This window comes from Pagrus major, chromosome 2 (assembly GCF_040436345.1).
Source record: "Pagrus major chromosome 2, Pma_NU_1.0".
Classification (NCBI taxonomy): Eukaryota; Metazoa; Chordata; class Actinopteri; order Spariformes; family Sparidae; genus Pagrus; species Pagrus major.
Genome location: NC_133216.1, coordinates 5,730,679 through 5,749,037, shown reverse-complemented (window position 1 = coordinate 5,749,037; position 18,359 = coordinate 5,730,679). Strand labels below are relative to the sequence as shown.

At 42.4% G+C, this 18,359-nt stretch overlaps 1 protein-coding gene across 1 annotated transcript in view; it reads left to right on the top strand.

The window, feature by feature from the left end:
* Window positions 1-18,359, top strand: part of nectin1b (nectin cell adhesion molecule 1b) — a 165,018-nt gene that overhangs the window by 113,907 nt on the left and 32,752 nt on the right. The window contains exons 6-7 of the mRNA XM_073483120.1: window positions 10,716-10,863; window positions 12,354-12,419. Coding sequence (XP_073339221.1) covers window positions 10,716-10,863; window positions 12,354-12,419 — 214 coding nt within the window. The remainder of the gene's footprint in view (window positions 1-10,715; window positions 10,864-12,353; window positions 12,420-18,359) is intronic.

Sequence of the window (18,359 nt, the reverse complement as noted above, 5' to 3'; positions counted from 1 at the left end):
CCAATTTTGAAGATTTCTCCAACTTCCAAAGCAAACTTAAAAACTTTAAGCATCAGCAAAGAGGTCCTGCCGTGTTAGAGGACGTTTGTTTATTTCTGTCTCTGCTCTAAACTGATGAAGACAGACAAGATGGTTATCTCTCAGATGGTCACCTCTCAAGGAGCTTTGTCTGCTTTGTCTCATTTTCCTCAAAATAGCAGGAAGAAGTCTTGGCTTTAGGCCAGGTTGCAGGTTGTTTAGCATGAGTCAATCCAATAGTCACTTACATAGGAAGTGTATGCCTGTGCTTATGTTAGGTTTAGGCACAATAACCACTTTGCTAGGGTTAAGGAAAAGGTCACGTGTTGGCTTAAAATACCTGGTTTTGTCGCCATAAACGCAGCTGGAAAATTTCCAGAGATTTCCTTAAAGATATCGAGCGGTGTCTGACTTAGAAATGTTGAAACGCAGTCCTGAACTGCGGTCATTGGCTTGGCAGCTTTTTCACTTAACTGCCATCCCGTTCGCCTCGCAACATAAAATACGAAATCAGTGGTTTGCACAAACATTAACTGCCGAATTTTATTCTGGTGCCTGGGCTGACAGTTTATGGAGTTGGAGTACATTTTGAGTTTTGGCTCAACTCTTCACCAACTCTAAATCATTGTTATTATTTCTTTTTCTTGAATTATTCATCTTGAGTTACAAAGCCCATGACATTTGGGCATTCGAGTTTTGCCGATGGAATAGAGGATACAGAAAATCACATCTGTAATTAACGGGTTTGAAAGGTGAGAAGGTGGGAGTATTACTGACAGACTTTCCCCTCTTGGTATAAAAATACCGATCGCAGGTGAGATAACTCGCAGCCACTGAGCTCCTGTTATATGTGGACTATAATGGTATTCGGAGTCGTACCTGGAAACAACTGTCGCTTCACCAACTTTTTAGGACATATTGTGAGTTACACGTGTATGTGATCAATCTCAACATTTAGATGATTTCTAATTAAAACTGAGACAATGATTGTGAATGATGAACCTCATGACTTTATGTGTCTGTGCAGACGACAATAACCCTGTGAGAAATTCATCTACAGGCGTTATAAAGTGTCAGAGTTATGACAAAGTATTCTTAATCACCAGATGGTATTAGAATATAATCTTCATCAGGAGATTTTGATTCATTCATTTGACATTTGACTTCCTTCCTCAGATCCGTGCAGTATATAGAGAGCGAGGTGCTTTACCAGAAAAAAAAAGAATATTAAAGAGATTCCTGCTCTTAAATCCAGAGGCCCGCCGGTGGGTATGAAAGAATCGATGGTAATTTTCACAACACAAACAGTCCTCTCCAAGAATATAAATATATTGTATTTCAGATCTAATACTCAACCCCTCAGAGGTTATTTGAATACATTTTGAGTGTGCTTGAGATGACACACACATGCTTAGCAGAGGGGGCAGTAAAAGCGCTCGGCCTTTGGGATGGGATCTGCAGACTCACCAGCCCAAGTGTTGCTAAATTGAAAACCTGCTCTCGAACATAGCCAGACAGACTGGGCCCCATTTTCTCTGTCAGCTTTTAACCACACGGAGGAAATTACAGCTGTGACCTCATGCCGCCTGGCAGGGATAGACACTGAGAAGTAATTTTGCTTACGCGGAAAAGAAGGTAGGAGAAGGTGGAGAGGAGGGTGCAGATCTGTATAAGCCCTGCCGCTCCTCCAGTTTAGAGCTGGGAGCAGCCGGTACATTAACATTCAACACATAGAGGAGTTCAGCTGGGGCATGAAAGGGGCTGGAGAGCAACAGAGTGGGAGCCCTATCACCGACGCTACGCTCCCGGCTCTTTTTATGGAGCAAAAGCTTGTTTTCAGATTAGTGATGATGCACGGGAGAGGAGCCTGCACCCTCAGAGCTGCATCATAAAACAGAACAACAGCAGCCTAGTGGACAATCTACTGTATATAATTCTGCTATATGTTTATGTCTTCTTCTAATTAAAGTGCTGGAGTGGACGGGCAGTGAGCATCAGGATGGATGGAAAGTTATGTAGCTTTTAACAGTAAGCTATTATATCTTGACAGCAGCTACCGGCTTCCTGAAGTTAATAAATGCGTGCAATTCACTTCCTGGAGCGATGTTGCGGTTTATTCCCCCATTAGGAGGCAGTGGTCCACCCATTCCAATCATTCTTTAATTAGAACTGTTGTTATTTAGGCTGTCACGGGAGGTAATACCTCATGACAGCATCAGCATCAGCCTGGCAGCCCGCAATCTCATATTCATTGACAGGGGCTTTGGTGCCGCTTGTCGCCGCTTCATCTACCCTGTCGGACTCAGCGGTGCACCAGACGCTTCCAGCTGATGTGTGCATGGTTACATGGAGATCTCCAGCTCGCCGTGCTGACGCTGAGTGTCGTCTGTTTAAGCGTGGAGGCATGCTAAGTGTTTTGTTTTTTTTTTTGTTTTTTTTTTATTATTGGAAGCTCGTGATTACTTCCCCAGATTGCCTTAACGTACCATTGAGTCGCAAAATGTTTACACAGGATTTGAAGAGGCTATAAAGTGAAACAGAATGGCTCAGCAGGCGTTTATTCATCCATGCGGCGACATCCATCCATTAGTCGAAAATCTGGTCCCTAACTGCAAGAGGATGTGAAAAATAATAAAAAATATGAATGAAACAAAATAAGTAATATGAGAAAAACAAAATAAAAACACTGTTATATGTTGTGTTCAGGTGGTTTTCATCACTGCCCAGCAGGTCTGAAACAGTTAAGTCCATAATAGGCCTGGTTTGATCTTAATAAACACATCCCATGTGTTAACAATTTGTGCTTAATGAAGTGCTGCCCTCTGTGGAGCAATGTAGAACAGCAATCACAGACCATCACAACCCTCCTGCCACCATCGCCTCCGGCTGCTGCAGCGTCTCCGTTTTGACATGTCGGGTCTGAGAGGTGGTGCAGAAACAGACCATCAGTGTGAATGCAGGTGAAATAGGATGCAGACCCCTCCAGAGGGTAAACTAGTGTGGAAAGGAGGATGACATCAGGAACCTCAGCTCCCAGAGGAGACGGCTCTGGAAACATTGAACTTTAACAAGATTACCAACTCGGGGAGGGCTGGGAGACGAAACAGCATGTGCCGCTTGGAGTTGGCAGCATGAAATACAGATTTATGAACTCCATTAAACCGCATTTCTTTCTCTTTATTGGGGCCTGCAGCATTTACCCAATGTGGAAAAAAGGGTAGAAAGAAATCTCCCCCAGATAAATTACTAACAGCCTGGGCATTTACTTCCACATAAGGTAGCTGTACAACTCATGAATAGAGAGATAAAAAGCAACTAGACACCTTGACTGTTTCACTCTGCTGCTCGAACGCGAGCCGAGGTAGAAAACCAGTCACTGTGGTATTTGGAACAGGTGGCCTTCTCAGACTGGCATTGGTGGTGTGGAGCTGGCGTGGGTTAGTAGCCAGACTCTCAATCTGTCCACTTGAAAACTCCCCAGTATTGCTGGAAAGTATTATGGCCCCTGTGGAGGAGATAGCAATTACAATTTCTGATGGGAGAGAGGGAGAGCGCCAGGAGCCACATCCATTCTTGGAATATGATCAGACTTATGACTGGAACATTTTTACAAAGCACCACTACTCAAATGTCCTCTTAATACCGTCAGTGTGATTCCTTATAGTTTCAGGCTTTCGATACACTTCCTTTTTACCATCTTTTTGTCACATAGCCAGGGGTGGCTGTACGTTTAAAGACATCATTAAGCTGTGAATTGTCTTCCCGGTGCCAGTGCTTGATGAACCACACCAGGCCTCAGCAGGTACGTGGCAGCAATCAGCTGAGAAAAACCTGCTTCCATTTAAATCCTGCATTGCTGCATTCTGTGACAGATTGGATTTGGAGTGGGCAAAGCCCGATCCAGCTGGAGGCTGCTCACCCTTTGGCCTCTCACCTGAACTCTTCCTGCTATGGTATGTGTGACTAACGTGTTGTATGGGAGACCGGTAACACTAGAGCCCACATGTTTTGGCTATTGAGTACAGCTGGCGCTCGAGATTACACTGTTTTCACACATTAGGATGGTCCAGACACTGAAATGCTGTTTCACTCTGCATGTAGTTCGCATTTATTCCAAAAGGACCACAAGCAGCTGTGAGGAAGTAATCAATTTTCAGGCTTCAGCTGATCAGTTGCTGTTGCTCCATAAAAATGTTGCCAGATCTTCTCTAAGTAGTAACTACCCCCTGTTGGGAGGATGCAAATAAATCTGAAGGCTCTGCCAGAGGAATGAATATGTAATAATCACATGCAAAAGCTCTTATTCACTATGTCCCGCAAATCCCATGAGACCTCTGACTGGTTGCACGTCTGAACTCTGCAGCAGACAGAACAACCTGCTGGGTCGTAGCTGCACTCAGCCAATGTTTCCTCCTTGATGAATCGTCAGGGAAATTTGATTCTCCTTGGGCTACCAGCTGACACAAACCTAACGCCACAGAGCCGATCAAAGCTGACGGAGGGTCCGTGTGACTCGACTGTGTTTGGATACACTGTGCAGCAGAGAAAAAACAACAATAGCTCATACATCTGGTGCAGCTCAGTGAACACTGGGGAGTAGATGTGACAAGAATGAAGATTGCCGCCACCTCTGAGGGAGCTGCAGCCACAAAACAGCCAAGGTCAAGTCTGTCAGCTCAGATGTGCCACAGTGGTGGACTGACAGCACAGAGAGAGCTGCTGCATGGATGGGTGCATTACACTTATTGAAAATCAATAGCAATCTTTCAGTAGCAGCTACAAGACATATTTGAACAACAGCATTTACTCAATGGAGTTCGGTCAGATTTTATGCAGGTTTTCCACCGGTGAAATGTCAGTGGAGGTCAACGGGCTATTTGATTTTATACTTAACAGCTACTGTTTAGGGTGTGTTGTGTGTCTTGATTTTGGTAACACTAAATGATCAGAGTTCATGTTTTCCTTTAAATGTTGGTCCCACGTACTGGAGACATCGAGACAATAATCTATGTGGCTTTTTGTCGTTCGTTTTGCCTTCTTCAAGTATGTAGATCGTTTACTTAATTCATAACCAACGTCTTTAATGTTAAAAATAATAATAACTAATAATAATATTAAGTTATAGATTAATTTATAAAGCACTTTGAGTAGTCAGTAGATCAGAAAAGCACTGTATAAATGTAGTCCATTTTTCATTTCACAGAGCCAGAACGAGCTGTGAAACGGGTCGCTCATAGCACCCAGTCACAGGAAATAAACATGATTTTCCTCAGATTTGTAGCTTGTTTTTGATAATGTTTTATCATATATACCATTTAGTACGGCTGGTCGGTAGTTTCCAGGAAGATAATGAAAGATAATCTCGCAGCTCAGCAACAGACGACAGACAAACAAAGTTAGCAGCTAGCTACCGTATGTACACAATCTAGTTAGCTCTAGATGCTACGAGCCAAAACAAAGCAAAAAGAAGTAAATATTTTATAAAAATAAAATATATTACATTCATCAGGTGGCCAAAAAAACAAAAACAAAAAGTTGTATGTTGCCATATTAAGTACAAAAAAATAAAAAAATAAAAAAAGTAAAATAGATCTAAGTAAGTTTTTATTATTAACAGCAAAATGTACCAAGTTCTGCATTATTCAGCCCAGTCTGAGTCATAGATTCAGGCTCTGTTGTGTGGAATAGAAGTGCTATAGCAAAGTACAAGCACAAAAGGTTGTACCTCCACCTATATACAATACAAAGGCTACGTATTTCTTATAAACTGCAGTTGGTCCTCTTGACAAACATACAATGTATAATTTCCTGTTGAACAGAGGCTATTTCCTGGAATGGAATAGCATTTTTAAACCAAATCAGTACAAAAAATACAGCTGATTGATTTCATTATATGGTCGCGGTGAAAGCAGGAAGTGGAGAGCTGCTGCATACAGTAACTCGGTCCCCATCGCTATTACTGTTGGCAATCCACTCTTTATTCTACAACAAGGACAAAGCCCTCTTCATGTAGTCCTGCCTGTTGCGGGCAGCACTGGGGAATTTCCAAAAGTTACTTTCACAGGACTCGTCACGGACATCAGAGAACACCAACACAACAGAAATTTGAGTCTAAAGATTAGAGCCACAGTGCACAGTGAGGCTGAGCACAAACCAAGGTTGGGCATAAATATTTGTCAGTGACTCATGCTCGCCAGTTCGCTTAATGTTTCCTGAACTCCGGTGACATCTGGGCACTTGAACTCCAGATTCCAGACCTGTCTTCTCATTCTTCAGTAGGTCCTGCCCTTGAGGTGGATTCGGCAGGAGCTCGCTCCATCAGAGCACTGCTTTTTTGAAAATGTGTTTCCTTAAAAAATACATTGGGTGTATTTATGCCATCAACAATTCTTGTGTTATGGCCTGAGATTATATGAAGTGCAGTGGTGGAGGAAGTCTCCACAGTGCTGTGTCAAGGCTGGAGAAAGGTCTGGCTGAATCGATCATCATAGGGGGGAAAAACACTCTGGCTTTTTTCTGTTACTTTAAACCAGTCAACCCATGTTAAGCCCGGTGCCTCTGCAAAATAGCGTTGGGGGGAACTTGCTTTGGTGGAACATCTGCTCATGGGGGGTAGGCCCTGGCTTTGAAATGGCTAAACCCTGACAGAAGGTAACAGCTGCTAGCTTGTCTTGGTTTATAAGTTGGCAACCAGGTTACTTACCATTTTCAGCATGTAGGTTGCTGACTCAGAGGTTGGTGTATAGCGGGTAGTGGGAGGGAGGAGAATGCCAACTGAAATGGTCGACCAATGGCAGGCTTAGACCAACAGTAGCAATTCTACAGTGTAAAAATACTCTGTTACAAGAAAACATCCTGCACTTAAATCATACTCAGAATGTCCCATTTCAGAATATTACATGTTATTTTAGTGGATTATAACAATTGATTTGTTATTGAGTTAAGTTTAATTATTTTATGTACTACTGGGTTGCTTAATCTATAAACATATAACATAGTTTATTAAGTAATTTATATTTTATGAAAACAATCTGAATCTGCAAAGTAACTAAAATCAAATCAGATCGAATCAGTTTTATTCATACAGCCCAACAATCACAATCACATTGCCTCAGTGGGCTTTACAGTCTGTACAGTGAACGACATCCTCTGTCCTTAGACCTTAAGTAATGAAAGCTTTGAAATGAATGTAGCCGAGTACAAATTACAATATTTGCCTCTAAAATATAGTCGAGTAGAAGTACAAAATAGCATCACATGGGAAAACTTAAGTGAGCACATCAAAGTCAGACTTACTTGGATAAATTCAGCGTTAAAAGAGTACCCAATCTGATGCAGCATGCAGTGTGCAAAGTAACTAGTTACTGAAGTTATCAAATAAATGTAATGGAGTAAAAAAGTACAATGTTTGCTAGAGTGGAAGTAGCAGAAAATGGAAACTCAATTACTATTAAAGTTCAGTACTTAAGTAATTTAACTGAGTTTCACTCCTCCACTGATGAACTGAAACTTTTCTACTTAATAGAATTTAACCTGACAGTCGAACCGGCGTGTTCCCAAACTCTCCGTAATTCATGTCCTTGAAAATACATTCCCTGCAGTAATTGAATCATCCAGCAGCAGTTATCTGGTACAGTTACACTATCTTACTCAGACTAATTGAATTTGAAGGTGTGTTGTCGCCGCACTTACTGTAGGCCTTGACTTCTGCAGAGGGTTAGCTCTCGCTTTTGTGATAAAATGATCCCGGCTCAGCGTTATCGTACGACGGTGCAGTAACGTTGCGAGCTCGCAAATCGTTTTGCTACGCCGTCCACAGAATTCAAAACGCTATCCACAGCAGAGAGTATCATTTTACCAAAAAAAAAACAAAACAGTGCATACATGTGAACATTGTAGTGATCGGGATGCTTTAATGCGAAACCCTTGTTTGGAAATGAAAGCTTGAATATTTGATGATCGTCCAGCATTATAAGAAGCAGACAAAGCGTTCTGACTGCACGCCAGATGGCTCACACTACCTTTATGTGTTGGGAGGTGACAGTCTAAATCCTGTGCGCTGAGTGCCTAAGGCTGCACAACAGGGAAATTGCATCCGGATCCAGTCTACTCCTCTGTGTGTTAGTGTTATACAACAGACTATTGTGTCTGGCATTTGCATTAGGGCCATGAAATTCAGCCCACTGGCTTTCACTATGTAGTGCGATTAGCGCGACAACAGTAGGAGTTCTAGCTTATCTGTTGCCATGCTACGGCGAGATCACATTTACACCCTGTCTTCAAAGCTACCGCCTTTTTATTAAAATGCATCACAAGCAGGGGAGTGTATGTGCTCACAAGAAAACCTATTTACTCCCTTTGGTGTGTAAATTTGACACGTTGTGACTTTTAAGCATCAGATGACAGAAAATTAGAGCGGCGGCCGCAGCGTGACACGACAATCTGATGGACACTGACTTTGAGGCGCCGCGTGTTGGGTACAAGGTGGGTTAACGCGCCTGCTATTGTGCGGCCCTATGTGAAGCGGTCCTCTGTGTATCCATCATTATGGGCACTGAATCAAGCAAGCAGGCAGGGGCTGTTGAGAAGAGGCCCCCTGGGAGGGAGGCCTTGTCCTGTCACTACCGGGAGGGACAGCCAGATAATAATGGAGACATCATGAGGGCAGGAGATAGGCTTTCCTTTTCAAAGTGGAAGATGGTGAGAATTTGTGGTATCCCATCACAACAGGCAGGCAGCCATTGATTGGTCCCTGGCCTGTCTTATAAAGGACGGCTTTAACTGCCCTTGTTGAAGAAAACAGATGCCGGTGCTGTTTGCTTTCAGGAGAAAAGCTCCATTATGAGAGATGGCTGTCCTATTTTAGTAATACCTGATATCAGCTGGGACTCAGTGAAAGAGGTTCACATGGGACCTGCTGTAATTTAGCCTTTTATCCGTGTGGCGACAGATGAATTACATTTTGATGTATTCTGAGCTCATGATGCAGATGACTCTTGACGTAAAAGTATGAAATTGCCGAGCTCTTACGCAAAGAAAAGGAGACGGTTTCAAAGCACGTCGCATTTCCTGCAATGTATCCGAAGCTAAAACAATCACATGCCGGCATCAAAAAGTATTTATTTTCCAATACTTCTTCCGGCTTCAGATGTTCTCTGCTCACAGATTGCTTCTGACAGTCACTTCAAAACTCTCAGAGACACTTCCAGAGATCGGCTCTCAGGGACACTTTCAAAAAATTAAGTGTAGGAGATGATCATAGCCCGGTGCAGCTCTTTAAAAAATAGGTTGCATGAATGGCTTGAATTTTAGTTTTCCTGTGCATTCTCTGTGCATTTTTAAAATCAAAGGGGCAGTTCACCCTAAAATCAAAAACGCCTATTTTTCCTTTTACCTGTGGTGCTAGGCCTATTTATCCATCTATATTGTTTTGGTTTGAGTTTTAGATATCAGAAGATATCAGCTTTAAAGATGTCTGCCTTCTATTGAATATAATGAAACTAGACGGCGCTCAGCTTGTGGTGCTCAAAACGCCAAAAAATACATTTGGAAAACTCAACAGGAGTGTCTCTTTCCAGAAATCAGGACTTTGTTACTCCAGATAATCCACAGACCTTGCTGTGAGCAGTTTCATGACGTAACTGTTTTCTTTCCGTATCACTGCACGGAAGGAAACACGCATCTATAACTAAGCTCGCTAACAGTACAGCTCAGCCGAGGAGGACGCCATAAACATTTACATCCAAGAAACAAGCATGCTTCCTTCTGCGTGGTGTGTTTTTATTTATTTATCTATTATTTTTTTGCCATCTTGTTCCATTATATTCAAGAGAAGGCAGACATCTCTGCAGCTGATATCTTCAGAACTCTACAACTCACACCAAAACAATCTAGATGGATGAAAAGCTCTAGAGGCAAAATGACAAATGTGTATTTTTGATTTTGGGGTGAACTCTCCCTTTAATCGCCTGAGTTTTATCACCAGACTTGAGTCTTGAGCATCAACAACATCTCTAATGTTTAGTGCCTCAGCCCGGCGTGTCAGTGGAGAGTCACTTGTAAACTAACTTCTCCACGCTTTGCTCTCCACACAATTAGATAAACTGTTTTACTTTGGAAACCACACTCATCTTTTCTCGGGGAAATATATTTTCTGCATTCATTACCTCCTGCTGGCACGGACTTTGAAATATAATGGTTTCGTCGTGCTCTTAAGAGTGCATTTCAGTTCACTGTCAAATCCGAGCCAATTTAGGCTCCTTTTGAACAGTTGATGGAGCTTCACATTAGAAATGCAGCAGCAGCTGCTGAGTGACCACAACGCTGTGGTATTCATGCAGCGCCAGGGTGAGCAGGACAATGGTCTCATCTTGAAGAACGTCTCTGAAAATAGCGTTTGGATGTGTTTTATGACATAAAAAAACCTCAAGCCTGGCGAATGTCATGTCAAATGGCCTTTAAAAATTTTCCGTTTACAATAGTCTATTGTTTTTGTCTTGTTTTTGGATGCGCCGCTGCTCTCATTTGGAAATATTTTTAACCAGCTGCTGAAGCATGTCCAGGATTTTTGTGATTTATTAAGAAGGATTTCCTGCCAGTCACACACATAACATTAGTGTTTCTTTTTTCCTCACTGCTGTTTTTTAACTTCAACACAGCAGCATCAATGACACTGTTATTTCTTCTCTTGTCTGCAGAGAAGCCAATGCCGCAGGGTCCCCCAGGTGGTGTTATCGGGATCCTTGGAGGTGTCGTCGCCATTGGTCTCATCATCGGCGTGGCCGTTACTGTTTTCATGGTCCATCGGCGGCAGCAGAAGACCCGCACCGAGACAGATAATGACCTGTGAGTACCGAGCCTCTGCCAGAGAATATTGCAGGGGGCTGGACAGGTGGTAAGATTAGGTGTGCGCTCTTGTCAGCCCAAGAGAGAGAAACACTTTGAAACCGGCAAGACACCTTTTTTAGTGGGAGTTAATGTGTTCAGAGACAGAAGAACTCACTGAGAACATGTCGCTGCCTCCTTGTCATTCATTCTTAGAGCCAATAATCTCCTTTCCTATAGGTCGCTAAAGGAAAAAAAAAACAGTTTATCTTTGTTTTTTATTGCAAGTAGAATCAATAATTATCATTAAAAAGGCAGCTAATAAGCGGCTGCTTAATTGTAATGTAGACTATAGTGCCCATTTCCCGTTAACACACTTTTAATCAGGACTGATTGCCGGAGCATGTGCTGCAGTCTCCTCTTGAGAAAGTTTCACCACTTCTCTCAAATCTGACGCTGAAGTGGTAGTTCAAGTCTGAGCTGTGCAGAATCAGTGTTTGTAGATCGTTCTAATTGAAAAATTACAGTTGAGAATGTTTGAGAATAAATAGCATGTCTTGGGGTGCATAAATTAGGACAGGCAGGCTGCTGTTAGAGACAGATTTACGGATCGCGTATCTTACTTTATTTACACCTGCCTCCCCTCCGATGGCCAACCAGGTAATTTTGTTCAGCCTGCAAACCGGGGGGGCATGACAATTCTGAACATTGCCAGCTGCTGCCCGTGCACTGAGGGGAAAACAGAAGTTGCAGAGGATGCAGCTGAGGGAAGCACAATCAACAGAGCTGTGAAAATCTAAAATATATTTCGGTGTTATTCTGAAGATGATAAAAGTCTCTGCCATCTGTTCAGGAAGAATTTTTAAGAAATCTGTTTTCCACGAAGAAGGGAACACGCATTCAAGTTGAATCTCGCTAATTGCCTTTGTCTAAAACACCTGGCCATGACTGATAGCTCAATGGTTGCCAGGGTTTCCATGAGGCTCTTGGCTATACTGGATATACAAGATGCACAGCACAGCCCCGTGGGAATGATGCTGCTGTGTGGAGGGGTTGGCTATCTTCCTCCCTGGGAATATTACCAAAACAACAGAGGTTGGGGGTGTGCAGAATCTGGCTGAGGGTGCACATGAGCCTTTAATCAACGCACATGATGAGATTACAATGCTTATTTTAGAGGTCCCCCCCTCCAGAATCGTGTAATTGATTTGATATTCAAAGCAGCGATGCTAACATCAAGCATCGACGTGACGCTGTGCCAGGTTTTTTGGCCTGCGCGACTTCTGCTGCTGCTCGTCTCCGCGCTCCGCGGGTCCACCGCCGAGCCCAGCGGAGAACCCAGACACCACGCTGCTGCTCCCTCTCAGGAATGCTTTTTAAGACAAATGAAGCACACAGACTCTTACCTCTCCCATTGCTTTCTGTCTCTTTCTCCCTCCCTGCTAATCTATCTTTCTTTCTCACTCTGATGCCAAAGTAACTGCTCTCTGTTTCCCACTCCCCTCCCTCAGCATTGCTGTTGCTGCTGTTGCTGATAGTTGTGTGACACAGGCTCCAGAGAAGCCAGAGTCCCCCACAAGGAAAGTAGAGGCACCTGACCCCAGTCTATCCCCCGCTGAACCCTGTCCTCCTGGATCCTCTATTCTGTTGCCTGCATGTAATGGTGGCCTGCAAGTGACATACTTGAGCACACCATTGTGAGCGCTGAGAGCAGCAAATCGACAGGATCTACTCATTAGACACTGGACTTGACGTCTGAAAAAACTTTGAATTGAAGGAGTTTCTATCTGTCTTTTGATAGCTCTCGACAAATTGAGACGTCTGAAGTGAAATTCAAACGTCTCTATTTGGTGCATGACAAAATAAAAAAACAAAAAAAAAACACATCCAGCTCCATCAAACAACGGCGATGCAGTTTGATAAACAAGTATGAATGAAAATTAAGCTTGCCAAAAACAGTGCCAAGATAAATCAAACTTAATTAAAAGTCTTAAGATAAAAATATCCAGCTCCACTTAGAGTTTATCAGATTCGGGGAGCTTGGACAGAGCAGAACACTTTTTGACGAGATTGAACACGCATATCAAATTTGTAATCGGAGGGAAATCTGTGAGCTTACAGAGGCTTTGTTTTACATAAGCTACAACTCAACTGATAATGTCTTTGTTAACAGACCACATTGTGCAGCCTCCCCCCCTCCACCTCTTGCTCTTTCCCCTCCTTTTCATGTGCATGATTGTCGTCAAATATGCATGACAAGAGTTCTAGTCGTGTCAGTGCTGTGTTACTGTTGTTGTTTCTTACTCGTAGCTCGGCATGCATCTGCTTAATGTAGTGAAATGTGATTCAAAAAGCTTTTTAAATTTGTCCAGATGAATATTTGTGTCCATTCTTCCTATGGCTTGTCATCAAACATGTTCAGTGTCTTATGAAGAAAAACTGTTTACTTTCTTTGAAATGTTTAAATATGTGAATGCAGTGAAGTTACAAGAGAATGTGTGGGGTTTTTTATTTTACTGTGGAGAAGCACTGCGAGAGATTCATAGTTTTATATGAGTGTCTGATGTCAGGGTAAAGGGGAAGCATTTAGCCAGACTGTTTAATTCTGCATGTTGATGAGCCGTTAATCAAGCCTGGGCATTTGATAACATGCCTGACTGCACCGCCAGTCACGCCTCTGTTTGCCCTCACAAAGCAGCACATGATGTGACTCAAAATTGGTCAATCCTAATAAATCACTGGCCCTTTAGAGGCTGCACTGGCACAATAGTCAACTGATTATCAAAATAGATGGGCATTGTCAAAAGCGATGTTCTCAGAATAATGTGTTCATCGCGCTGTCTTTTGCCCGAGCGTGATGTATGACCTCCAAAATGCCGGAAAGCACTGCCAATCGTGGCGCCGTTCCCCTTGCAAAATGAATCCACTCGCTGCCGCTCCTGACGTGCAGCTGGTGTTGACACAGTTGCGAATACTTGCTGGTATAAATCACTTTGATGCCAACTTCCCTGGCCATATTTACCACAGTATCTGAAAAGAATCACATGCAGAATGGAAAAGGATGATGAAATATAAACAACTTGAAGACTTTTTACTTCTCAAGCGTAAATTCTTCCACCTGAAGGGGCTGGAAATGGTTTTCCCTGGACTGAAATGTAGCACCATTGTGATTTTGGAGGACACTTGAAATTATTGATGAATTCGACAGCGAAGTCAAAGTGAAAGAAATGGGATGTTGCAGTTACAAAAATAGATGTCTCCTTCATAGCACAACTTGAAAGATGACAGTGGGGGAAGTGATTCGCAGAGACATGATTTGTTCTTGTGTACCCTTTGATTTATAAACCGGTCACCAGTGCTTGTCACCGTTGCTGTGTGGAGACCTTTGAAATGTGATAAATGGTTACTCATTGTTGGACACCTTCTAGCTTTAAGCTGTAACCAAAGTAGGATTGTTCTTTCTTGTCTTTCTTGTCTGTCTGAGTCATTCAACATGGACTGTTATTGTACTGGCTGTGAATTCGAATCATTCACTGTTGATGTTTATGAGTAAAAATGGTGCTTGGTTTCTCTGTACAGAATGTTATACATGCAGTGCAACTGTCTATAGCAATCACCTTTATTTTCATGTTTTTTTTTTGTTTTTTTTTGTATAGCAGTGTGTGTAATCTAGCATCCATGCCTGAGGTGTTCATGAAGGCTTGGAAACTGACCGTCTGTGTACAATTGTAAAGTTAAATGTTCAAAGAAGCGAATGCCTTCCTCCAACAGCAGAAATAGTTTTTGATAAACTTGTCAAAGAACAAAAAAAACAAGTCATTTTGTTTCATTCTTGTTTTGCTCTTTCTTCTCTTGTGAGAAAAGAAGAAAAAAAACGAAACAGCTGAGCTCTGCAGAGTAATTGTTGTCCGCCTTTTGAAAAGATTGGAGCGAGACAAAGCATGAAAGTAATTGCCTCCTAAAGATCAAATCACATTTATCCCGTCTCGCAATTAAAAGTATCATTAGCATTTAAATTGCCAAATAAGATTGTGATCAACAGAAATCAATGAGTGCAGCGAAGATCAGCTCAAACACTTCACTTTGTTTTCCACGAGCGGGGCTGTGGTCATATGGTGGCTCCTTAATCCGAACGCTTCTGGGGATGCGACACTTCACGCTCCCTCACATGCAGCAGAAAGCAGGAGACGTCTTAACTCTGATTATCTGCAGCTCCAAAACCTCCTCATTGTTGTGAAAATTTCTAATAGAGAGGTCACTTTTTTGTGAGTGCATTGTAAAAGTCATTTTCTCGGCTGTAAATCTTCCCTCACAGATTACTCTTCTCAGTTTAAGGATTAGTTATGTTTTCCCCTCGCTATCCCCCTTAAATCTCCCCTTAAGCTGCCCTGAGCCTTTTGTAGCCAACAGAGCGAGGAGGAGCGAGGTCTTCAAGGTGGATGTCTGAGTAGGAAACAGTGCAAACTTGAATGTAGCTTATGGTTCTCTGCCCAGTGCTTTCTGCTCCCCACAGGCTTGTGGTGCTTGTCAGCTTTCATTAGTGTCTGCGTCCCACAAAGCCAACGCCCACATGGTGCCTGCATCACATTCAGCTCTGAGGATGTCTCTGTGTGTGATCACACAGCTGAGATGCACACACGGTGGTCAAGCTGAGATGAGCATCGTCGCATTTGCAGCTGACTAATGACGGATGGAGCAAACGTTAAGTGCAAACCAGAGAATTAGCGCATCTGGGGGGAAAAAGCAGAATATTAAACCAAAATTTGAAGTGATTAATATTTCACTCACCATATGGCAAAGTGGAAAACAACACTGATACATATTTAATGTCACACAGCTGATCAACCCTCACTTTAACCCTTACTCCCTCTTTATTTGGGTTGACGCTGACTTGCACTTAACATCTTTTTATTCCCAGTGGCAATTTGGGCCAGTGAAAAGGTCACATCTCCACAGCTGCTCGCTCCACGAAAGGCTGCATGTACTAATCAACGACATTCAAAAGAAGCGAGAAGAAAGACTCATATATACGGCAGCCTGTATATAAATATATATTTAACATCAGAGGCTAATCGTATTTAGCTTGAAAGCGAGCGTTGAATGGGAAAGCAGTCTTTTAATTATTCAGCTGGAGCCGTTGTAGGCTACAGTATTATTGTGGCAAAAAAATCCATTCACCTGTGAAGTAACCGCTACTTGAATGACTGCTGTTACTGTGAAGCTTTCTTCTAATGTATTATTCAAACAATAAGAACTTTTATTCACACCTCCAGCTCCAATTATCTCGTCACGTGCATGTGAGATTCTCATTTTGCATGTGCTGATCAATCTGTGTCCCAAGTGCTACGTGCTAAGTCTAAAGTTAGCTCTGAGCGTGTATGTGCTCACACCGGAGAAGCGGCAAAACAGTCCACATGCCTGCAATGAGTAATTTTTGAATCAACTGACATTTTATTCCCCACGATTCATTGCTCAGGAAATGGAGGGCACCGCTGTAATTAATGAAAACACATGAAAACAATGTTCAGACAGCTTCAGGAACAACTTGACAAACAAAAAACAATACATCTGGTATTAAATCTTTGGAACGGTTGCTTTCTCTTTGTAAAAGTCTATTACAACTTGGATCTGTTTTTCAAGGTTTAGCCGTTCTTACTGATAATAATTCCCACATAGTTTCCTGCTGAGATCTGGCAATGTGGTGACATAATTGAAAAAATATCAGATGGAGAAAAAAACACAAGCAGATAGAAAATCACACAGGTCTTGTGAAACTTTCCTGCAAGCCAAACTTACTGGGAAGAAAAGAAGAGGACCAGTAAAAACAGTTTACAGACTGACTGCCTGGTTCAGTTTTGACCTTCTATACTTGCCATAGTTGTGCCCACACACATATTCCTACAAAATAAATAACAATATTTTAGTTGATTCACTCAGAGTTATACCCAACTCATCCTCATACCTAAACAACTAAATAGGTTGATTGCCGCTGACTCCCAAATGACATAGAGCATATCAGTGTTCCTAAAACAACACGACTGTTGCAGCAAACAAGCGACAGACCCTAAAAACTGCAGGCGTCTGTGCAGCAGCGGGGCCAGCAGCAAAGTAGCAGGAGTCACATTTCACTTATAACGTAATGAGAGTAGGGACAAATGCCTGATAAGATGATAACGTTACTGAGGGAAAAGGAGTTGATTATCTCACTGAGAAGTTGTAGATGTGCAGCCTGTCGCCTTTAGCTGTTCATCTAACAGCTCTTTCTTTTTCAACTACTCCCACAGACTGAATTAAACTACTCCAACATATTTAAAACTGACCCACTGACAAAAAAATGCCAAAAAATGCCAGCTGTTTTGCTCTGTAGACACATTTTTGATGAACGATGGCGGTAAGTGCTATACTCACCGAACACTGCACAGCATTTCCATCAACTCGTGCTTTCCCAGTTAAAAGCTTTTAACTGGAACAGAGCAGTAGGACCTGTTCAGTTTGCATTAGCAGTAAATTAACACAGAGGTTACTGCCTAAAGTGAGAGTAAATACAAGTCATAATAAGCTGCTTTAGGTTGTTTTTTCTGATGATCTGACTTCTTGTTACTTGACACATCAGACCTGTAGTGATATCACTGTGTTAGCAGGCTTGAGCAGTTACATTTGTGAGTTCAACATCCTCCTTCATGCTCCCTCAAAGATGTCAGCATGCATGCTGAATGTGCTTGTTGATGTTCAATACTCACAACTGAAGAGATGAGAACAAATTGTGGATGGAGTTGAGATCGCTTCAGGGACATCTCCACAAACAAACATGGAGTATAATTAACAACACAGTTTGTTTAATGTCGGAGCATTTTTATCTGCTCCTGCCAACAAAAGACGGTAAAATATTAATGTCCTGTATGCTAGCAGAAAATATATATTTTAAAGATTAGTCGTTTTTAGATGTATGGAACTGGGACACAACCTGAGTGACTGACCACACACACACACACACACACACACACACACACACAGACATACTGTATGTTTGTCTTGCTACATGAGCACGTTCCTGAGCACACAGCCACACTGTATGTTTGTTGCGCTCTGCACACACGCCGCTTCATCAAACACCGATGCTGCTTTTCGCCCTGTTTTCCTGCTTTAGTGTCAACCAGTAGTGACAGTCTATACACTGACAGTCTCCTGAGGCTGCTGCTTGTGCGTAACACGATTACAAATGGAGCTGAATTCAATCAAGAAAAGGGAGCTATGACAGGGAGAAAGTGGTTACTGTGGGGTGGAAGTCATGAGACGAGGGAGTTTCCTCGTGTTTGGTCAGATTTAATAAACCCACTCTGCGTATGGGGCCCCACACAGTACCTATCCTTCACATAATGTGCAATGAGATGCAATAATCAGAGGACCTATGGGATCAAATGTATGTTGAAAAATGCAGTAGGATTGGAATGCAAATGTTGCATCATACATAAACATGGTATTACTTCATCCTGCTTGAATAAATCCGTTCCAACATG